The sequence below is a fragment of the Crocodylus siamensis genome, chromosome 1, assembly GCF_052110815.1.
Source record: "Crocodylus siamensis isolate JL-2025a chromosome 1, ASM5211081v1, whole genome shotgun sequence".
NCBI classification, from domain to species: domain Eukaryota; kingdom Metazoa; phylum Chordata; order Crocodylia; family Crocodylidae; genus Crocodylus; species Crocodylus siamensis.
The window spans coordinates 166,740,596-166,765,318 of record NC_143395.1 but is presented as its reverse complement, the minus strand read 5'-3'; the positions used below and the strand labels follow the sequence as shown (position 1 = coordinate 166,765,318).

The following is a 24,723-nucleotide window of genomic DNA, read 5'->3' as shown; positions in this document are numbered from 1 at the left end:
TGTATTTTAAAACACTTCCATAGATGCGATAGGAGTATCATAAAAGCATCGGAAAAACTTCTTAGCTCTTCCTCCCTACCTCCCTCTGAGACATATCTAACAGTTTTAAATGTCTAGTGTTTATTCTTGTATTTGAAGGATTCCCTTCAAAGAAGTTCTGTGCTACAGTCAATAGGTTTTTAATATGCTGATAGAATCAGAACCAATGGCTTTACCTATGATTCAAAATCCTATGTAACCCGATACCTTCTTTCCAATTTGTCAAGTTAGTTCTAAACCAAACACTCTGGTTGGTAACTGTATTTTAAAGAAGATAAAAATAAAATGACAAATAATTCAGGAACAGACAAAGAGGAACTTGTATTTTATACCAGATGTGGTAATTAATAACTATATCAAGCCATAAGGCTGTGAGAAAGGACTGGAGGCATCTGCCAATAATACTATGCTGTAATCCAGTCCTGCTATAGCAGCGTTTCTCAACCTGTGGGTCACAACCCAAAAATGGGTCACAAGAATATATGAAAGAGTCATGAATAAACTTGAAAAATGGATTCTCCTTTAAAAGAGAAAAACATGGAAAACTAAGTTTTCCTTTGTAGGCTAGAACTCTGCCAGCTTACAAGGGGCTACTTAGGCCCCCCTATACCCTACACCCACCCACCCCCTAACCCCACACACTAGAGGGGGCTGGGGCGTGGGGGCTGTTTTCTACTTAAACTATTTACAGTCAGGACTGGCCATCAATCTTTATGAATGGGTCCTGGTAGAAAAAAGGCTGAAAACCACTGCTCTGCAATATGTCACTGGCAACTACAGCATAGATCCAACGGCATACTAAGTCACTTACAGTTCTATAACAATCGCTCCATGTTTAATTTCATCCATCTCCATGAAAGCAAAGCACTTGGTGCTGGTAAACCTTTTCTTAGGCTTATAGTGTTTGAATTCAAAGAAAATAGCTGCACCTAGAGTAAGAAAAAATGACATAGAAAAAAAAAAGAGCTCTTGCCTTACAATAGATTGCTTAGCATGAAAATATGCCCACCACCAAACATGCTCTATATATACACCAAAGACAATTGCTTCTTTTACTTCAAGTCATCCAATTCTGTAGGGAAAAAATGATGTTTCTTAAAATGCTAGAATTACTCACATGCACTTGTCCCCCCCAACTCTTACTCACAGCTAGGTACCATTGTTGACCTAAACAAATGGAAAGACGAAGAGGATCTATATACAAAGTGGAGGAGAATACTGCTCTTTTATTGGCTTTTATTTCTCCTTATTCCTAGGAATCAGCTGATGGTTTCCAGCAGATAGACATGATGTCAAACTCTACTTTACACCCTTGTATGACTGTTAAGCCCTACCCTAGTACAGCTGGGACCTGGCCTCTCTGCAGAAGAGGGAACTTCATTCTGTCCACAACACTGACGGCTGGTTGGTGGACACTGCCTCAGTTAGCTATTACTACCCACCTTTAGTTAGTTTCTCAACATGTTTCTGGATCTCAATGTCCACGTTGAAATGAACATATGTGTCCTCTTTCCTTGAAGCCACAGGAGTATCCTGTACAGGGGTGAGATCTATCCCATTGAGATCTGTAGGAAATAAAAGGATAGCACTCTTAGATTCCAAGTACTGAAAACATTTTTAAAGCCTCATTTACACACACACACCCCCTCGTAACCTGTATCCAATATCTTTCAGATATCTGTCTAAAGATGTTCTTTTGTTCAGATTTGCAAAGTGGTAACCAGATAACTCCTAGTCCTACAATATCCCCTAGAATGTTACACAGTCACTATTCCTTTACCTTCCTAAAAGGTCAAAATCCCAAACCATTTGTGCTCATTTTATTTTAAATGGACATTCTCTTTACACCATCAATAAAGGTTCCCACTTAGTTCTGGGGACTTCTCAGTACTTGAAAGGTGCTCCAAAATTCTATCTAACAAAGACACACAGACTTTAGAAGTTCTACTTTTAGAAACGGGCCCCTGACAGATGCTAAGACATGACTGACCGGTTAATCACATCTTGAAAATAGCAACCTAACCACATATTCAGTCAATTAATGGTGCAATAAAAACAAGAAAAATGTCACAAAAGTATTATTTCAAAAAAATGTGCAATAATTTTGTGGGTGGTTTTTTATCACATTTTCAAAACTGAATGTGTGGTAGGGGGACAGCATGCAGGCCAGAACCAGTCCTGGTGCAGTCCCTGCTGGCTGACAATCAGCAGATGATTGGTTGGCTCTAGGACTACACTGGGGTCTGGCTCAAACTGCCACAGTAGATCCCCAGATCACGATTAGCTAATCGTTGGGCATACAGCTTTCAGCTTGCTCCCTGCACCAGCCAACACGGCACAATTGAGATACAATTCCCAATCCCAAAAATCTCACCTCCTGCCATGCACATGGCATGGCAAGAAGTGTGATTGCTGGGCTTGGGAATCAGATCCAAGTCCTTTAAATAAACATCTGTCAGTTGCCACCATCTTTTCCACTGACCACCACTTATATGCATTCAGAGTCAGTTCTGCTTGCTGTATTGACCAGAAGCAGTGCTCACTATTTTTCAATCCTACAGACCCTTCAGAGCCAGGCAGCGATGAGACAGCCAGTTGGATTCTGTTCAGTCAGTCAGCCAGCACAAGTTAACAAGCATGCTGTTCAAGTGCAAGCCAAAACTGGCAAAACTGCTGCATACCATGCCTAGAATGGGTTCACTATTATACATGATCTCTCACCCTTTCTTCTTTTCCTTTCTACCAGTTTTAAACCTGTCCGCTATTGTGTCTCATCAAGTGGAAAGACAACGCTCTGGAGCAGATGCTGCCATTTTTAGTATGTACAGCATACTGAGGCCCTGACTGGAGACCTGGGCACTACTGCAGCATACTTCATAAATAAATCCACTACTACTACTGAGCCACCCAGAAGATACTGGTTGGATGCTTGGACTCCATACTGGGACTGGTGGCCATTTATGTCTCTATGTAGGTATATTATGTATACACAATAACTTCCAGTGTAAAAAAAAAAAAGTATAAATGTAACCAACTCAGGAAAGACACGTTAAGGCAATGGCACAAGACACACTGTTTTTATTAACAACGGGCAGTCTGGTTACTTTTCAGAATAGATTCTTACCCTGAAACTTCACGGCGGGGAGGGGGGAGAGAAATTAAAGTACAAAGACAACCCATATCCCCTTAATTAGCAAAGAGGTAGTTTAGTGTCCCTGGAGGGCATCCAAGTACGTGACAGACAGCTCCTACTTACCACATATCTGCACCATAACATTCTCTGTTTGGGGGAGCTCAGGAAAAGACCACCATGTACATTGTAGGTCAAAGCTGAGATGCAAGATTTCCCACAAAAAGCTTGCCTACCACATATACATAATCCCCTACCTCCTACCAGTGATTTTTTAATTCTGAAATTTAGCAGTTACTAGTTTTCATGTTTGTAAAAAGCTATAAAAATAGGAATGGGTACCATATAACATTCTGTGAAGCAGAGAAGATCAGAAAAATCTGTAGGATACTTGCTCCTGAATTAAGGACAAATTTCAGTACCATTAGAATAATATTAGCAGCTTGTTTTTTAACTATTGGTCAGAAATCATTTGCATTTTTCATGCTTGATTTAAGCCACAGTGGATGTTGCCAGACATTAACTGTAGCCACTGTCCCCACAAATCTTGATCTCTAAACCAGCTGGAGGCAGAAACAAAACAACCAATTAACAGAGACTAATTGGGCGAGAGATAGGACATGAAGGGTAATTCGAATCTAAGAATAATGCTGAAGAGTCACAGCCTCATCATTAAACACAAATGTTTTGCATCTTCAGCAGCTCATGGAAAGAAACAGTGTGCATGCGTGCACAGGTGCATGCCGGTGTAGGAGAGGGCAGGATTTGGGCTCCATATTAGACTTTACATAGAAGAGACTTCACATTTAGAAGCAACTGAAGCAGAGGGCTTGACAGCTGAATGTGAACACAAAAACCCAGAGCAAAGCACATCACTTCCAAAACTGGCTGATGGATGGCCAGTGATGGGGAGATCCAGGATGCTAATCAAAAGCAAAATTGATCTTCTCACTCTTTGATTAACTGGCAGCTTTGTAAAGTATTACTATAAATAGAGAGCAAGTAAGGCTCTTCAACAAATTTGTCACCACACACTGAAGTGTAATACTGTTTCTGTCAAATGCATTTCTCCCCAAGTGCAGCAGAAATGAAAATGTGAAAGCAAGAAAAAAATTACCTTTTACACTAACTGTGATGTAAGGATCAATGCACTGACCGGCATCTTTCAAACCAATCTTCTCAATTTTGATGGTAAGTAATGTCATCCCGGGTTCAGATGGCAGCCTGGGTAATAGAGTTCCTGGCAACAGACAGCAAATCAAGTCATTAACCCTTTGGGACTCCAACAGGAAAGGCCCCCACCCTACTCATCATCCTTGTCTGCAAAAGTCTTTGTCCACTATCAGCGCTAGTGGACTAAAACCAGGGATCAGGTTCCTTTTGTATCGAGTCCAGAAGTCTCATCCAGATGACACTTACAACTTCAAAGCACGACACATACACTACAAAGCATAACCTTCTTTTTATATTTGGCCAATATTATTATATCACACTAAAAAGCAACCACCTCTGGGGTAAAAAGTGATAAATCAGTGCCTGCCATTGGACAACACTAAGGTAAAAATCACCCTTTAGCAGGAAGTGTTGTGGGTCTTAACATCAAGCAGAGCAGACAGGACCCTTGGTTTTAAGGTCTCTGGTTTGCATGCACACTAAATTGTATGGAACTTTTAAAGGGTTAAATCTCATCTGCTGGAATTATAATCTGTGGCTGCAGTGAGTCCAGGCATTTCATATGCAATGCTTAGTCCGCTGATTCATCCACCTTTCAATGGAGAGAAGGGAATGCAATATCGATATGATCCCCACTACCCACTGAAATCAGAGAAATACCAGGAGGAAAAAAAAAGAAAAAAAAAAAAAGGGTTTTCTGGAGAAGTGTTCATTCATGGTTCTACAAGCAATGGACTTCAAAAAGGCAGCAGCACAAAAAAAATAAACTAAAAAAATGTGTGCAACTCTCATGTTCCCTCAGTTCTGGGGAAATCATTTCCAGCTAAACATCAAGAAAATCAAGTAAGTTTTTATCCTCAGACGGAGAGCAAAAAGGAATCCCTCTAATGTCGAGGTATACAGTTAGCACAGCTGGCAGTCTCCATGAAGTCTAAGTTGTCAGGAGCACTGAAAGTCAGAGACCCTTGTAACCAGCCGCAGGCTCTTTCCTGCATGCTGATGTTAGAGAAAATGGGGAAATTTTAATCCATGCTTTGGTGTTATTACCACTAAAAGTTTTACATGCCTAAGAGAAATAGTAATCAAAGACATGAGCGTATTTAATTTAAAGCTTTATTCTTATTGCAAATTGTAGGATGCCATAAAATAAATAATGAAAAAAAACCTCTCTCGGGGTGGAGGTCAGGAGCAGGGAGAAAATTAAGTCAGTTTTAAAAAAAAACAATTACTGAGATTTAAAAAGGTTTTGAGACTTGGAGAACCTAAGATTTTTCAGACCACTAGCAGAGGCAGGCTTTGAAAGGATCACATGTTTCTCCTCACAACTGTGTTGTCCAGCTTGCACGGACTTCCGTGAGAGCCGTATGTCCATCTAGCCACCGCTGGGAGCCAGCAAGGACTTTTGTTACTACCCTGGTAGTGGCTGTAGTAGACTCACAGCCACTGTGCACCAGCCACTACAAAGAAACATGCTGTACACTGAAGAATGGGTTACAACTGCATGCACATGCATACTCCCTTTCCTTCCAAGGAAGAATCTGGTCCCCAGCACTTAATGTTAATGGGACAGGTTTTAAACTTGAGAATGAGGAATAGACTAATAAAGATTTAACTGGACAATCCTAACAGCACTAAAAAACAGAGGTAATTAACTGGAGATTTTTATTATACAAGAGATAAATATTCTATTTTCTATTAGTGTGTGTATATACCTATACCCCGCTTCAGGCTGCCATGTGTTTTTATGCTATATTTATGAGAGACACGTCTCCATTTTGTTATTTTTAGGAAATGAGGGTTTGTACTTCACCAGCCTCTCTCTACTCCTGAAAGGTTTAGAGATGCGTTTCCCATCTTGCGCTGACCCAAAAATAGAAAGAGGCCCACCAAAGTCATTTGCAGAGAAGAGAGGCCCAGTCAAAAGGCAAAAAAAAAAACAAAAAACCAACACAATGCCAATTTTTTCCCCACTATCCAGGGATGGAAACTTTTTTGCCTGTCAGTAAAGTATTTGATTCAAGTGGTTCTCCAAGTCTCATTCTTGGAAAGACTGAAGTGATTAAGAACAAACCTCTAATATCTGCTGCTTCTAGAGGGTGCTGGACTAATGCTACAAAGTCCTCTACTAACCGCCAAGTAGGAATACGACTCAAGCTCAACTCTTCCATTCCCTCCCTCCCTTGGGTAGCCCCATCTCCTGGCACCTTAATCCCTAAAACCACTTACAAAGAACAAGTCCATCATATATGTGATATTAACTAGAAATTGGATCAAAGTCACCAGATTTGTTTTATGTTGGAGCTATCAGCTCGTAGCAACCTCTTTGTAGTATTTGAACCCGAGGCATATAGTCATCAGTCAGCATTCACATTCTCCTTTTTAAGTGAAGCTACCCAGGAGAGACTTCGATGGTTCCAGATCAAGTGACAAGGGAACCTTCTACTTATTTTTGTGGGAGCCATCAAACATGAAAGAACGAAGTACCAGTGTATTTGCCAAGATACCCTGGTAACACAACTTTCTGGACAAAAGGTTTCCAGTCAGCAGCACATATCCAGTCAGACGTTCACCTCAAAGGAAACCCTGCTACACATGCAAGTCATAATGCTGTTAGACAAAGCACACAAGAGAACCAAGCTTCTAAACTGCCATCTAATGTGCTTCACCAGAGCCTTTTCTCACCCGATTTTCACACCTCAAACTTTTTCGCTGCTAGACAACTATACTTTGCCATTTGGAATTAAGATGTACATGAAAGACGCCATTAACAACATCAACATGATCAAAGTTACTGAATATATAAAGAGGTTGTCATACCTTCAGTTGCTCCTGGATGAATGGAGTAGCATATGATAATGATGAAGCCATGCATGTAGAAGACAAGATCATGGACAGTTAGACAATACAGTTATGATATACGGATTAAAAGCATACAAGAAGCAAAGCCTGTGAGAAAAGTACAACATAGACATATTAATTCACCTGAGACTGTGTTTAGGCTTCACAGGCCTCAGGTCAGAAAGTTCTGTTAATGGTTTAGTTTGGTCGAGGCCTTATTGTCCACAGAAAAATGATGAGCTGACTCCTGAAGACAAACAGACCAGTCGCCATAATGTCAAGAGCCGTGCCACACCAATGTTTACATGCGACAGGAAAGATAAATTCAAACCAGCCAAGACGGAAAAACAACTCAAGGCATTTTAGTGTGCTTGCATTAAGACAGTTTAATTTAGCCTTCAAGAAGAAAGGCTAAGTGAAAGGCTGGATGTGAACTGACAGTAATTTGTGTGACAAAGTAAATGTTAGTGTTTAGTTTATGAGGTGGCGACCTCACCTCTATGTAAAGCGCAATCCTACCCCTCCAAAAAAGAAAGTCTCTGTGAGAAAAAGGCATGGTAGGCCGTGATGTTTGCTCTGGTTTCTATATTCAGCTAAACAGAGGTCTAGGTCAATCTGGCCATCTCAACCTGACTGTAGAGTCAAGCTGGGTTCTTTCCCCCTGGTGCACACCCTCTCTTCTGGCAGTTTTGCACACCGTATGAAGTCCTTGGGTGCACCTGTACAACCTACTGTCTTCATTCAGGAAGCACAGAAGTGTTTGATCAGGACAAATCAGAACAATTCATTTTGTTAGCGATTTACCAGGAGGAGAAGGACCCAACTCATTCTGGCAGTACTGCACAGCCAAGACAGCTCACAAGGGATAAAAAGCAGCAAGCATTTGTAACTACAATAAACAGATCCAACTGTGGGTGCACCCAGGGAACAAGGCTAAATAAGAGTACTATATTCACCTCCTTGTTGTTCCAAACAGAGCTATACTGCGTCCATGTGAACTGAATGCTTCCCAAGATGCTGCTTAGAGCTCAGGAGAGAGGTGACCAGTTACCTCCAGAGCAGATCTTCCAGTGCAGGAGACCAGTAAACTTCCCCTAAATGCTTTGCTGATGCACCTTGGTGAATCCCAACAGAAACAACCCCTCTTCCGGAAGGCAGTTTGGTTCATGCGCTTCATTCTTGTTATCAGTTTAATTGCACATGTAATAATAATGGATGCAAGTGAGCTACAGGCTGCAGCTCAATTCTTAGCAAGCAGCTATTAGCAAACAATCAATCAATGAAAGGCAACTTAAAAAAAAGTTGTGCTTTTTTCTTTTTTATACCATCCATTTTTACCAAGCTGCCTTCCTACTCTTTATGAGGCTGCCTGTTTTCTTTAAAGTAGCTCCTTCTTCAAACCTTACTGGCTATTTAGCTTCTTACTGAGACATTAGCATTTGACTCATTATGTTATATACAAGATAAACTCTTTAGAAACATTTCTTAAAATTAGCTTCTTAGAATCCTTAGAATTATCTTCATCCTGGTTTTTTTTCACAGTATTGTCCATTAATATGGTTTCAAAGCTGGCTTATAGATAGAGTGGAAAACAGAAAACAATGCCATGGTCAACACTAGACTTGAAACCAAGACAGAACTCACATTTACATACAATTTCCCATAACAAAGAGCAGAGACAGCAAGAGAGCTGATTTCAGATGTTGTAATTATGTACTGTACTACAAGTCTAGTCAGTTAAAGTCTGCACCACTTCCACTAAGCTTTTACAACTACACTAAATAAGTGACGGCATGCAGAAATCTTTTATATAAAATTATCAGTGCCAAGTGGGGCCCTGCTCATATAGATGGAGTACCCATCTCAGTTTATTCCTTGTAGTCACAGGTTATAATACTAGTACTAATCTCCAAATCCCTTCCCAAAATTCAGAAATTAACCATTTTGATCTCAAGGAGGAAAGAGATACAAACAAAAGATGTCTAAATTAAATTTTCTGCTCCCTAATCCCAAATCTAAACTGGACTGAAAAAAAGGGCAACTGGTTAAATCTTGACTAAAACACATAGACATATCAATCATTATGTGCTTTCAAATGTGCAATGCTTTATCAAGTCGGCAAAAATAATGCAGTCTGCAGCCCTGGAAGTTAAAGCCAAACTGTCATCTCTCATAATAGATTCAACACAAAAGCTAGTAAGCTACACCCGTCAGAGGCCAACAGGGAAAATTACTGTTGAACAGAAAGTTCAAAGAAAATAACTAACTGTTTCATCCTTCATGATAAAGAGTACTAAATAAAAATGCTTGAACTGAACAGATGGCAAAATTGAACAAATACCACATTTTCTTGTATAAAACATGTACCCTTCTCCCCCCCCCCCCCCCAAAAAACCCCAAAAACAACAAACAAACCAAAAAACCCCCAAAAACCAACTCCTGGACACTGGGGTATGTATTATAACTAAGTAATTCTGGTATCACCAGTTTCTGTAGCATAAGCCTGGGAGAAGGTGAACTTAAGTGCAAGTAACACTGCATGTGCACCACAGGGAACAGCACAATGACCACAATGAACTCCCTAGCTGCTGCTACTCAGTCACTTACTGCTACTTACCCATATTTTCAAGGAAAGATTTTTTTCCTTCATTCTGCCTTTCAGAATGAAGGTATGTATCTTATTTAAGGGAGTGTTGCATGAGAGAAAGTACGGTAAGTTAATCTCATTTGAATCTGTTGAAGAAGCACTGAATGTGAATTTCTCACATACAGAGCTGGAGTTTCCCATAGCCTGTACTTCATTATCCAAACTTTCCAAAGTGCAGGAAGAGCAAAGGGACAGAAGTGGCAAAGAAGTATGCACTTGCTTATGATGCTTTATCCATAAACTCCATCATATTCAGTATGTAGTCAGAAGCTCCTGTAGGATATGTACTGCTTCAGTATCAAGCCATTCACAAGGCACTGAACATGAACCAGAACTCACTAGAAACTGCTTTGTCTCATAAACAGCACATAAACAAGTCTTAATGTAGTTTCCCCCCTACCCTCGACATGTGAGATGTCACATGGACAAAGCTGGTTATCCTACCTGGAACTCTAGCAGGAAAGGAATCTGGAGACCCTGCTCCAGCCCCACCTTCATCATCATCTTCCTCAAATTCCAAGTTCTCTTCTTCTCCGGGTGCCAAGATCTTCCTGTGAGAAACACAGAAAACTTGGGCTTTTGCTTTAAAAATAAAGGTTACAATTCAAAAGAACCCATAGCCCAGTATAGCTCAACACCACTGCACCGTAACACAACATACAACCAAGTGCCATGCCTACTAACTAATTAACCCTGGCAAGCTAACATGCAAGCAACAGGAGGATAGACACATTAAGGACGAAATTTCCGAAGTGGCATTTAATTTTGAATACTGAGCCCACTTTTTTTCACTAGGCTCAGAAGAACTTTATGACTTCAGCACATGTGAAAGGCAAGGGAGAAAACAGATGAAGGGTTCCAGGTTCGCTACTAGACAAGACTACCTTTCATACCAATTTGGTTGTACAGGAGGCCCTCACCATCTGCAGGGGATACGTTCTAGAGATCCCCGTGACTGGGGAAATCTGTGAATACGTTCATAAACATCTCCATTCTGCATCTATGTTCATGAACAGCTCATGCTGGTGGCGGCAGGAGTGCAGAGGCAGCAAGTGCAGAGCTCCCACAGACACTGATGCTGCCATAACACTATACACTATGGAAAGCGCATGCGCTCAAATATTCACACCACGAATATTCAGAACCACAAATCCCGAATAGCACAGGTTTCCTGTACATGTACAAATCCACAAATTCCTCTTTCCTTACCTGAGTGGGACAGGCTGAACATCAAAAGGGAATTCTTTATTATAGGTGAGAATATTCTTTAAGACTGTAAAAAGAAAAAAAAAGTTGCTCTAAGAATAAGAAAAGATCATCAAAGACGCACCCACCAGATGTCTGTTCTTGTGGAGTTTTTGCAACAGATAAATGAGGGTGCACCAAAAAGACAGTGATAGTACAACTAAATTTATAACATCACCTCAACATAAATCATTCCCATATAGTGTACTTCAACCTGAAAAGCAAGCTTTTATCCATATGGCACTGTTAACAGCATAATATAGATAAAGTATTCTGAAGAGAAATGAGGGGCTTACTGCATGGTTAGCAATCCAAGGGTAGAAATGTTGGGACAAACAGGAGTTCAAGAGGAACGCTGGGTTACCAACACCCACTTGAATGAAAATCCTCCAGAATTAACATACTTTAATGCATGTGAAGGCTGCCATCCTACTGAACACCCAGCCAAGACAGGTAGGTGGAAGTCTGACTTTGCTGCTGTTAGTAAAGTGCAAGTTGCCTGAGTCATGCTGGTCTACTTAAGCCTAGAAGGAAGACAAATAGGTTTAAGAACCAGAAAAACTCTGCTTCCACTCAGAATTGAACGGCAGAACCTGAGGGGCCTAGCAGATACTGAAGGCTGTTGCAATCACTTTCCTGAAGGCAGCCATTCTATAGTCATGAGATTAGCACAGGAAACTTGCTATAGTATGAAATTATCAAGCTGTTAGCTTCTCTCTTATCCACTATTTAAAGCAGATTCAAAGTACTGAAGACTTGATATTTCAAAAGCACTCAAAGGAACTGGGCACCCAGTTCTCCCCCTCTGCCCCCCCAAGCCATCTTACCTTGCAACCCCATTCCTACCCCCTTGTCCTTCCTTCCTCTGCTTCAATCCCTAATTTTCTCAGTCTTAAGTATTTAAGTCAGGCTGGTAGGAAGCTTCTTTCTTCTCCCAGTTGCCTGAACCTAGCAGGAAAATCTCTACCAGCATAGAAGGCAGTCTCCTGCCCTCAGATCCTGTGTCTGAAGCCACAGCAAACCAGACTACCTGCGGGGTGTGCAACTGTGGGACACGCCTAACTCAAGATGTACAGGGAAGGCCTTATGAGGAGACAGGGCAGGCCTTATGAGGAGAGGCTACAGGACTTGAACCTGTTCAGCCTCCAAAACAGAAGGCTGAGGGGGGATGTAGTGGCCTGTTACAAGCTAGTCGGGGGGGGGGGGGGAACGGACCAGCAGGCACTGGGGGAGTCCCCGTTCCCACAAGCGCCGCCAGGAGTGACCAGGAATAACGGTCACAAGCTGGCAGAGGGTAGGTTTAGGCTAGATATCAGGAGGTACTACTTCACGGTCAGGGCGGCTAGGGTCTGGAACCAACTTCCACGAGAAGTGGTGCTGGCTCCTACCCTGGGGGGCTTTAAGAGGAGGTTAGATGAACACCTTGCTGGGTCGTTTGACTCCAGTATTCTTTCCTGCCATGGCAGGGGGTCGGACTAGATGATCTACTCAGGTCCCTTCCGACCCTAGAAACTATGAAAGTTCTAACAATTATATTGGAACAGTTTATACCGGCATAATTGTTATATCAGTCTACCCCTACAGTTGCATAAGTGAGTAAGCCATTGCAACTTTAAGCCAGTTTCATTCAGGCTTAAAGTTAAGAAAGGTTTACCACCACATAAAATAGTATAGGAGCATAATTAATTAAAACAGCTAAGGCATGCTCCTGAACAATCTCCCCTCTTTTAAAACTGCTTACACAATGCCTACCCACAGCCTCAATCACTCGGTCAGGAGTAAACAAGTGCAACCTGACTGCTGGTTTTACAAGAAGATGGAGAATGACCAGCGTAGACAAACTTCAAGAATTTAGTTGCCAAACTCCCCTAGGCCTCTGAGCACATGCAAATCGCTTCTATTTTTTCCCTTCAGAGATAATGGCCTTGTACAGATATTTAGTTTCTCCTGGAAGAGTTGCTGCTTAGGAGCAACTAAGGTTAAATAACTCCCAGGAGTTTTTCCTGGGAGACTGAAAGTCTGTACATGCCGTGGCTTCTCTCAGAAGAGACGTGTGCAACTCGCTGGACTTTGCTGCTCCAGCAGGGAGCCAAACATGCCTTCTTCACAATCCCCAAACTGTGCTGCAGGGGAACACAGGCTGACTATGGGTAGTAATCTGGACCAGGCAAGCAGGGCTGCCCTATGCACTGCTGTCATCTGTCACCAAGCAAACTAAGGGAGCCTGCAGAGCACACAGTGATGTGTGCACAAGGGCCCCCCTCCAGCTGCACCTTAGCACTACAAGCTCTCCACTCTTCAGGGCCTCACCATTCAAATGTTTGTACGTGCAGCTCTGGGTAAGTTTCTCCATCAGAAGAACAAACCTGGGAGAATTAGATTATTTGAATGTGTACACACAGCCAATATAAAGCTTGCCACAAGTTTTCCACGGGAACAGCAAAAGGCATATGCCTACAATCAGGATGATCCTCTCTTGCTTCAAAACATGGAGGTATGAGAACTTAAATTTTAAAATAGCAATTCAGCCAAAGAACCTGGTCTGCAAAATACTAATACAAATATTAACACTAGTAACCTAGCATTTCTGCTACACTGCTCTGTACGGGTTTTGATAATGTCCTTGTTACCAAAGCCTGAGCTCCTTCCAGTAGCATATTAAGCAACATGTCACATAGTTTGTTCTTTCTCATCTTCCCACAGGGAGTGCCACTGTTACAGCAAAGCATTTCATTTGGAGATTTTTTTTTCTTCTACCACCCCTGCCCTGCCCAATGTTCATATTGCTGAAAGAAAGCCCAACTACGTGCACAGAAGGTCAAAGAAATGGGCGCTGTACTAGGTGCTGAAGGGGCAAAAGTCTGGGATGGCCCTTGGTTCCTGGGGAAGCTCACTCCTACATGGATAAGCTTTACTCTTACAGTACAGAGGTTCCCTTTGTGCCAGAGGAGCAAAGTAATCAACAATTCACCTCATATCACAGCTCTAAGATGGTATACTTGGAGTTCTAGGCTCAGGCCATGAAGTACCCCTGAAGTCAAGGTCAGGGATTTGAACTTGATTCATCAAGTTACTGGAATCACTGTCACTTCAGTAGAGTCTGAATTTTTAGAGAAATTGACTCTTGGATGCAGAGCAGATGGTGCAGCATGAATACAGGTACAACTGAAGTGATACTGGTCAAAGTCTTTCCCTTAAGGCATTGTCTCCACTTCCCATTAAAGGCACACAGCCTCCCCGTCATTTGTCAAAAGGGTACAAAGCCTTTTTGCTTCTCACTAAGCTTGATGGATTGTGCAACGTCAGTTTAAAAAATGACTTACTCCACCTTCAGCTCACTAAAAGATCATCTCTTCCCCCTCAGACAAAGACTGGGCAACAGTAATCCATGCATGTATCACTTCCAAGATGGGCTACTACAAATCACTGCATACGAGGATGACATACAGACAGCAGCTGGCACAGACTGCAGCCTTCTGCTTGCTCTATGACTCAGGCTCCCACAAATGCATTAATCCTGTCCTCAAGTGACTCCCAGTCAGCTCCACATACCAACTTCAGGTTTTGGTCTTAACAGATCAAGCTCCCACGACAACAACTGAATATTGATTCAAGAACAACATGGTCCTCTCATACACTGTGCATCACTAATACTACGATGAAGCACGCAAGGCCTGAAGATAGAGCATTTAGTCTTATGGAACAGACTCCCAAGAGTCAGGTAAATCCAGAATCTGATCAGGAAACTTTGCAAAACCTCACTCTTTGATAAAAGCTTTCCATATATATCTCTATCTCTATATCTCACAACTATCTGGTATGTACATATCTGTACTGGCAATGCATCAGTCTCCAACATATACCTACTAGCAGTATATTTAAGTTTATAGGGAGACAAAAAATTATCTTGTGTTGTATAAAGATGGTCTAGGATCAATTGTCAATGTTTGAATATTGTGATTTTCTGATTTCCAGTGTGTAACACGTCTGTTATGTGACACTATATAGTCATACTGTAATGGCAAGGGATAGGGAAGAGAAACAGATTTTAGGGCACACTTGGTGCAACCACACATGTTGCCATTCAATTCACTGTGATGCATCTTTTAGTCATTAAGTATCACTAACCTCAAAAGCATCTCAAGATACATGCCCTTAAGTATATGCTGGTCACAAACTACAGTGAAAAAACTGCACATGGATTTTTATAAACAGAAAAACCTCACTTAATCTACATGACTTCAGTTACAAAACCCAGGCATTCCTTCTCTTCTCAGTCTAGATGTAAATAGAACAGGATTGTATCAAGGGCTTGTATTACAAGGAGTCCATTATTTCCCCCAATTAGCTTATAGAAAATCTATTAGTGTGTTACCAAGTATCAAATTAAAATAGAATTAAGAAGTCAAAATTAACAAACATTTGAGCCTTCTATGAGCTTTTAGCTGTTTTTGGTGTTTGCTCACTTGTTTACCAATTCAAAAATGCAATCAGCATTTACAACCAGTTTCCTAGTAACAAAGCATAACACACCCAGAATTCATCTTAAAAAGGGTAGTAGTCTAGGAACTTCAGGGAGTTGCCCAACTGAGACACTAGGTCTATACAGAAATACCCCAGTTAATGAAGTAGATGTGTTCCATGACATTATTTTGTTATCAGAAACTTCATTACCAGAGGTAGAAATAACAGAGAAAGCATAGGGATGTGTTCCAGGACTTCAGAGAAGGGGGTGGGCTACAGTAAGAAAATATCATTAAATAGTCAACTGAAGGTCCCCCACAGCCCCCCTGGCCCTGCTTGTGCCTCTCACTCCCTTTCACAGCCCCCACAACCTTGCTGGTGCTCCTTACACCCCACCCACAGCCCCTGCTCCCCTTGCTGTGCTGGAGGGGGCCCCAGCTGCCAGGTCCGCAGCCCCCTGCCCCCCTCCCCCTGCTACCTCCTGCGGGCTCGGCAGGGCAGCTCCCTGCCACCGCGCGCATTCCTGGGGGGCAGGGGAGACCTGTGCCTCCCTGATCTGTATCCGGGGCAGGCACAGGTTGCAGGCACAGGCTCTTGCCCTGGTTTGGTCCTCTGGGGCCTCTGCCACGCAGCCCTGCTCTCCTCAGCCACACCAGTTCGTGCCTGCTGGGTGGCAATCTCACTGCTACGAACTGCTCCTCCTGCCCTGGTGACATCCTCTGTACCTGCCTCTCCTTTGAGGGGCACAGCCCCATGCCATTGCCCTCGCTGCAGCCCTGTGTGCAGGAGGTGCATTGCCAGGGCAGCGCAGGGCACGCAGCAGCAGGCGGGGAGATCCCCGCATGGCTCCTCTGTTCCCGAACGCACTGAGGTCCCTGCCGCCCTACTTCCTTCCCCGCAACCTGGTGTGTCAGGGAGCAGAGGAGCCACATGGGGATCTCCCTGCTTGCCACTGCTTGCCCTGCACTGCCCCAGCAATGTGCCTCTTGCACACAGAACTCGCAGCTTTTCCGCATAGCCCCAATGATCCCAGCCATGCTGGATCATGCTTGCCAGGCTGCAGATGTCTGGGGGAAGGAAGCAGGGTGGCAAGGGCAGTGGTGAGCAGCTGCCATTCCCTCCATCTTGCTCTCCTCTCCTGGGCCTCTGCAGCTTGGCAGATGTGACCTGGCATGGCTGGGATCAGTAGGGTCAAGTGGAGAAGCTGTGAGGTCTCCACTGCAGGCAGCAGCAGGCACAGGGGGTGTGTTGCCAGGACAGCACCAGGCAAGCAGGTTCACCGCATGGCCCTGCTGTTACCTGCTTCCCTGTCTCAGAGCCTCCGCAGCCCAGCCAGCCCTCCGCCGACGAGCCATCCGAGGCCCCATCCTGTTCCCCACTGGGGCCCTGTAGCCACACACTGGGGCCCGGGGCTCCAAGCACCGCCCAGCTGGACAGCAGCTCTAGCTCAGCTCCCTCCTTACAGAGGCCCCAATCTCCCTGCCGGAGCTACTCTCAAGGCTACCTGGGGCCACATGCACATACTGTATGTGCATGTGGTCCCCTGTCTCACTGCCTTCCTTCAGCTTCCTCCCAGCTCCCTGCAGGCTGCAACTCTGCCAGCATGCAGGGAGCTCACTGCTGATCCACTTCGTTATAACAGAGCTTCATTCCTAGAGGATTTATTAACCAAGGTATTACTCTAGTTCCAACCTTGTTGAGAAAGTTGGTATTGGACTATCAGGAGACATTTAAGAAAAGTGCTTCACTTTGGACCTTTCAATGCAGAATAAGTGCAGAAAGCATTTAAAATGTCACATGCAAATTGAGGCTCCAAAATTAAGCCATGAAGTAACTTGAAGTACTGGACATAGAAGTGACACAAAAATTATCTCCACTTAATGGTATCAGTTTTAGATGACATGCACTACACACCTTCATTAATTATGATACCACCATCATAATACTCACCCATATCAAACACTAAGTTAATCCTTATCACACTTTTGTACGTAAAACAGAATTATTTTTTTTTTTTTTATAGATCATGAGCTAAAGTGTACCATTACATGACTTGTCCAAGTCATGATCAATCTGTGGTAGAGCTGAGAGCGTACTTCTCCTCCTAAGGCAGCAGTGGTTTATAACTTCTTTAAACTTGAGGAACCCCTCAGAAAATGCCAACTTTTAGTTTTCACTCATTTTTTTTAAGACAGATAAGTAACAGAGCAATTCTTCTGTTGCAATATAACGCAGAAAGACCACAACAAGTCAGAAAGTTTTCAACACTGAATTTCTATTTGAAATCTCTGGATTAATCTTGTCATTCATGTTTACACACCTAATAGTGCTAATACTGTGTAGCGCTTGTGGCACCCTTGAAAGGAACTCAAAGCACCCCAAAAAAGTCACAAGCCAAAGGTCAATGCTCCTTTGCCTTAACTTCAAGAGAGCAAGATGGGACATTCTAGAAATTACTTCAGCACTAAAATGCGGCTACTTCTTAGGAGGAAGACAACCAATTAATAACATACAGAGGGACAACATCAGTTCAGGAACAAGAGGATTTTATAGTTTTCAAAATTTCCCTGACAAGTTGGCACATACAAGTAAGCAGCACTGCGTGTACAGAGGCAAAAAGTGACAACAACCACTCTTAGTAAAATGCGAAAAGGAAAAAAACTAATTGAGTGTGAAAAAATAAATCTAGGTTAAAATGTTAATTAGGACTGGGGAGGCGGTGGCATGGGGAAAGGAATATAAAAGGCTTTTCTTTTCTCCTTTTTCAAATACAATACGCATTAGATTCCTCTCTGCTTCAAGAGTGAAACTAACTGGTGACTGTGAACAAACAATACCCTTTGAAAGGGTATCTAGTAATTCGCTTCTACTGCCACTAGAGGACAGACAACATTGCATCAGTTTGGATATAACAGAAGAGTGACAGCTCTGACAAGATCACAACTTCATGTACTGTAAAGTATTAATACCATCGTTAAAGGTGTGATGTATAAACAGCAAGTAAAATAAATGAACCACAGAGTACAGGGCAGTGTTTATCTAGGGGTGCACACCCATAAAAATATAGTAAACATTTATCATAACTAACTTTTTAATAAGATAACACAACGCTATACAGTCACGGTCCAGACCAGAAGTAGGCAACCCCCACCACATGTGCCAGAGCATGGCACACAAAGGCATTTTGCTTGGCATGCACACCTAAGGGTAGATGGCAGGGAAGGGGCTGGGGCTGCACTGTCACAAGGAGGATCAGGCCCTTTGCAGCTCTCACTGTCCATCCTTGCCACGCTAACATCTTGCAAGTCAAGGTTGCAGGTGTTTTTGGCACTCTGCCCAAAAACACTGCCAACCCTGGCCCAGCCCACTAGTTAATCAAACACACCCAAGGGGCAGAATACTACTTTCAGCAGATGTGTCTGTGCTCCTAAAACAGCTGTTAAAATCCACCACTTTAGCCCCATTAAACAGCTGAAGATAACATTTTCAAAGATGTTCACTGCTCACCAGACTCTACCCCCACCACTGCTGAATGCATCTGAAAGATCTCAGTATTGGGATTTACTAACAGTTCCCCCTCTTTGATTAAATCTCTGTGATAAGAACTGGACCTAAATTCCAAGTCTAGTGCATATTTATTCAGAGTGCCTGTAGTAGTAAAGCCAGGCATCGGAAAAAGGGAGCGAAGGCACAATCACCTACAACTTGTTTTGTGTGGAAAAAAATTACAACGTTCTCCATATTTGACAGTTTGAAGGCAGCACACACAGCAGATTCGCAGCTGATGCAAGTGAGTTTAGTTCAAGTCACCAGAGAAACACCAGATGGCACTAGGTAAAAAAAAAATCTCACCCAAAGTGAAGAAACAGCCACTTAAGTGAAGCACAATTAGCACTCTGCTGTTGAGTTTCTTCTCTCCTGAAGAAGCTTCCCCTTATCTCCATGCTGCTGACGCATCTTGGTGAAATCCAGGGCGGCTACCTTGAAATTATGAACATTTGTACGCACACTTTTTTCCAGCGATGCGCCAGAGATCTGCCGTTTCAGAGCAGACTCAGTTAATTGAGTCTGCCCTGCACACCAGCCGAGGCGAACTGCACTGAGCCATGTGCAGTTGTATAAGCGGCGAAATGCATGTCAGTGTGCAGAAAATAGCGATGGTGCATTTTTGAACTAAAGCACCTCCAAGGTGTTTTAGTTTAAAAAGCGCACTGCTGCCGTTTTCTCAGCATTGACACACATTTTGCCACTTCTACAACTGCACACATTGCAGTGCTGGGTGCTTTTCAAAGTGCTTGCATATGTAAAAATGTCCATAGGTTTTGTGACTTAACAGATGCCCTAAAAATATTTTATGACATTTCTCTTGGATTTGATATTTTGTGAAAAAAAAGGAACAGAAAAAACATTTGATATCCGCAAATAGACTTGAGCGTAGAAGCTGCGCTCTCAAGAGAAACGGCTCTTTCATTCTGTTAGAGAATGCCTCAATTATTCTATTAAACAGTAGACAGTCTCTTTTGGAAAGCATAAAAAAAATGATGTCAGTTTTGGAACAACACTACAATAAAGACTAGTTTAGTAATAGATGAAACTCATCTTACATATTTTTAGTTACAGTCTGTTGCACACAATCTATAGCCCATGCTCAAATGGTTGAAACTGATTCTACAGAAATAATACATGCAAATTCTAAGTTCCCACTGCAACTTTACCTACTAATTGCACAAATATACTCTCACTTACCCCAAGTCAGTCACTCAACAATTTAAGCCAACACAACAATTTCATGCTGGACAAAGTCATCACACAGGTTAGCTCCCACTGATCCATGGGAAGTCCCTACCACTCAACTCCCTATAATTTGTTTGTTCATCCCTTGCCAGTATACACATAACATTCAGTTTTTTCCATGTCTAAAAGGATTTGCAATATCTGTTATTCCTAGAAATCATCTCATGAAAACAGTTCCCATGTATCCTTCTGCCAGGGGATGCAACACTGACTATACACACAAGCGAAACTTCATTATACATGCGGACTAAAATGGAGTCTTCAAAATTACTAGCATGAATAGTGAAGATTAATTTTTAAGATTTGTTTTTCTGCTCTATGTTATAGCACGTAATGGCACAAGTCATCAAAACAACTTGCACGTCCCTTCAAAAGCCAACAGGTTTTCAGAATCATTACAAAAAAACTGGCCCACTTAAGTGGTTTAGTAACCTTTTAGAGTCATTGTGAGGATGCATCATGTGATCCCTCACTACACAGTTACCTTCTCCAGATACACTGGAGTCCCAATTCCAACACACTTCTATTACCCCATGAGTAGAGTTCAGAAATTCTACAGCAGGTACATGGCTCCAATCCCTGAGGAAGGAGAATCCCCACTATATGGTTTTAGTGCAGAGGGACACCATAGTCTGGAAGAGCTGCTCAAAACTTTTCCCTCACTCATCTTCCAAGTTTCAGGAGGCAATTCAAAGCCAAGCAGGTAGTAGATCTTTTCATTCCATGTTAATTAAGGATAGCCTGTCCCGTGAGAGAAATCTATAAGCACAACAACTACCATTACATTCAGTTAATTATTTGAGGTGCCAATCAGTTTAAGTTTTTTGCCCACACAGAAGAATTGACGCATCAAATTCAGTTGGACTGTTTAAAATGAAACCCATTTAAAGAAATAAACTTAGGAAAAGTTACAAAATGCAATGTAGTATTAACCATTTTGGCGTCAGAATTATTCCTTTTAATCCCTGTCATTTAGGATTTAATAGAAGGCTTTAGTCTAGTATACACTGCTACTTTCATCCAGAGACTATTCTAATTACTACTATAGAGTGGTTATATATTGGGACATACTGAAATCACAATTTCGCAATTTTCACAGAAACTGTGAAATTGGTAGGTCCCCCATGAAAAGCCTGGCCCCAAAGAAACTGCAAAAATGGCCAGCGAAAAAAGTGGAAGAAACAGGGAGCTGCAAACAGAAAACAGCAAGAAGCCCTGGCATCCTGAAGCAGAGGGGGAGGCAAGGGAGATTTTCACATCAGAGTGCAACGTTGGCTGAGGGGCCCCAGAAGTTCCACTCCTACCCAAAAACTGGCAGATGGCCATTTGGCCCTGAAAGTCATGCCCATTTCCCACAGATTGGCAGATGGTCAGAGGCATGGGGGAGGCCCACACCACACTCCGCTGTGAAAATGGAGTCCGATACTGCACTGGTACTGTGAAATCATGTGGCATCCACCCCGAATTATGTTGGTTCCTAGTTACATGCTGAAGAACTACATCTCTTGATTTCAGTTCGGGTTTGCTGCACAGAGGCAGGACAGCATATGACTTAATTTAACAGTTTCTTGGAAGCTAAGAAGAACACCTGAAAAAAAGAAATCATTAACAGGCCTAATTTGGGTTACCACAAATGCAATTTCAGTCAGTATCACCCCTTCTTCTTCCTTTAGAAAAGAAATTCCTATAAAGGATGATCTGTATTTGTTAAGCAATAGCCAGGATCAGAGTTCAACCTTTAACATTTATTTCCTTTGGTTGGCTGAATACACTGATCTAGAGTGTTAAATATAATGTTTAAAATACACTTTCTTCAAATCAAGTCATTTTTAAAGACCAGCATATTTTTAGCTGTTCGAATGTTTTTTTTAAAAAATCCAAAAATTCCACAAAAACAAAAAGAACTCCCAAGAAAAGTCAATAGATGCTGCCAACATTACTATTTTTGCAGAGGTTTCTGTATTTCAGACCAGATTCAGTGCTACATCCACTCTTGTGGGTGCCAGACATGTCGAATGGGACACTGGAGACTGACATTTTTAGGAGTGGCATTTAGGCTCAAATGTAAGAAAGTTTTCAAATGCATGTATAACTTTAAACAATCTCAAAACACATTCCTGAATTTAATAGCCTCTCTCCACTAAGGCACAGAGACTTCCAATGCATTAAGTGCTGCAAGGCGAGGGTCACAAAATAAAGGATGGTCCAGTGGTTACGGTTCTAGGAAGACTTAGGTTTAATTCCCTGTTTGACCACAGATTCCTGTCCACAATATTACAACAAACCTTGATGTGTATTAAAAGACAAAACAAAAAAAAACAGTGTGGTAGCAACCATTTGGTGAAATAACCTAACAACAGCATAACTGTCCAAACACATTGTGGCCAGTCAGCAATAATTTTTCTATTATGACTTTCCACTGCAATTACAAAAAAAAAAGTGCATTTAAATAAGATGCTACTTACTTGGTTCTAGTTTCTTCAGATCCTCCAGTTTAAATTCCTCCTGTGACTGTGTGGACTGGGACATCATAAAGGAAGAGCATTAGATTTTGGTATGCATCCTTCACTATTACAGCCATCTCAGAAAGTGCATGCAAAGCAAGTCCCATCTTTATTTAGTCATATCAAGCTGTTTCAAAGGGAATCCTTAGAGCTTTTTATTTTCCCTTCAAGACAAAATTTTATTTCATATACAAGACAAGAAAGTATGACGTCTACTCTAATCTCTGGTAATCTAATTAATATCAGGATCATTTTAATGAACCTGAAGAACGTAAGTTTGTCTTGTAGTCTGAGCTCTGAAATGAGAGAAATATTTTCTGAGTATTAAAACTTATAACTAGACTGAGCATACAAGCCATCATGAGCAAGAACATTGAGACAACAATGGAAATTGTTCCAAAGCCAAGATTATCCCCAGTATTAAAAATTACAGGGGGTGATCCTGCATAGCAGGGCTGTTCAACTGGCTGCATGCACTCACAATCTGTGGTCCCTGGGTTCCTACCTAGGCACTGTTCTCCCCATTGTTCTTGGATCCTCCTCCTACCTCTGGCTTCTACTTTCTGCCCCCAGTCCAAGGGGAAGTGCAGCACAGCCTGCAGTATCATGGAAGTCCATGGCTTGGGAGGATGAGGCTGGAACGCTCTCACACTAGTGCACAGGGTAGCACCCACGGCTTGCATGAAGCATGACCCCTGCTGGTCCAGCTTGCAAGGCATACAGCCCTTGGCCACTTAGAAGTTGGACAGCCCTGCTGCATAGTATGGTAAACACCTTAGCATCTGAGTAAAGTCAGCCTGAATTAGCACTCAATACCTTGGAAGATGAAGGCCACAAAACACAAAGTCATCTACTGGTCTTAAGGCTTCTTTAAAAATTAAATGGGACCTAGCTTTGAGATTTTTCTGGGCCTCTCTCAAGTGTCAGCAAGGCCTGACAGTATCACAGGTAAGAGTAAGACTCTGATAGATTGGGATTAGAAGACTATACAAAAGTTATTTTGGGCCCAGATACATTACATAGCAAGTATAACTGCAGTATGCACATGGTTTCCGAAACTGAGGTGGATTTAAAATAAATAAATAAATTTAAAAAACAAAACTCATGATCCTGACTTGAAATGGTATAAAACCCTTGAGTTACTGCCTAGGGAAGTGTGACTCGCTTGGCATAAACCCCAATGACGGAAAGGATGAGTCAGGCCAGTGTCACAAAAACAGAGATGATTTCTTATTGCTCTAAAAAGTTCAAAAGGACTTTGCATTCCAGCTTAGTATAAAGCTAAGTGACCAGGTTCTGAACCACTGAAATAGGATTACAGATGTACAACTTGCGATGATTAACAGTGTTCTCTTGTCAGATGAGTTCTCTCTGGAGCAGAGTGTACTTTCAGCTTTCACTGTGCATTTAATTTGATACTGGTCAAAAAATGAGTGGGCTTGTTAATCTCCAATCAGCTGTGCAGAAATAGGCCTACTTACACTACAATGCCATCACACAGTCTGAAACAGGCAGCAGCGACTGACTGTTCAAAAGCCTGTAGCCAACATGGGAGCACCAGCTGCTATAGAGACACTCTGCTGATCAGTGGCCAGTAGAGCCCCCTTGGAAGGAGAGAAAAGGAAAGAGCACTCTGGACTGAGAATATGAAAGACCCCCTATAGCACTACATGCAACTGTCTACATTACACGTGGTGCTACAAAATCTAACATACAAAAGTTCCTGTTTGAAAGAGCCCTGCAGTCTTCATGCTTGATCTACAGTACTGCAGGGGTGGCCAACCTGCAGTACATGCACCACAAGTGGCCCAGGCAGCCTCTGTGCATAGCACACAGCAGACTAGGGAGGGGACAGACAGCACAACAGCAGAAAACAAAGTAGCATGTTG

General features: G+C 42.3%; 1 protein-coding gene across 2 annotated transcripts in view; it reads right to left on the bottom strand.

Moving 5' to 3' along the window:
- The window catches only part of AIDA (axin interactor, dorsalization associated), a 54,085-nt gene that overhangs the window by 2,616 nt on the left and 26,746 nt on the right, over positions 1 to 24,723 (bottom strand). Inside the window, exons 4-10 of one of the 2 annotated variants that reach the window (XM_090048462.1) lie at positions 22,796 to 22,850; positions 11,037 to 11,100; positions 10,272 to 10,378; positions 7,160 to 7,171; positions 4,287 to 4,409; positions 1,482 to 1,604; positions 851 to 968 (exon numbers count right to left, since the gene is read on the bottom strand). In XM_090048462.1, coding sequence (XP_089904588.1) covers positions 851 to 968; positions 1,482 to 1,604; positions 4,287 to 4,409; positions 7,160 to 7,171; positions 10,272 to 10,378; positions 11,037 to 11,100; positions 22,796 to 22,850 — 602 coding nt within the window. The remainder of the gene's footprint in view (positions 1 to 850; positions 969 to 1,481; positions 1,605 to 4,286; positions 4,410 to 7,159; positions 7,172 to 10,271; positions 10,379 to 11,036; positions 11,101 to 22,795; positions 22,851 to 24,723) is intronic. The other variant, XM_090048470.1, reaches the window with a different exon arrangement.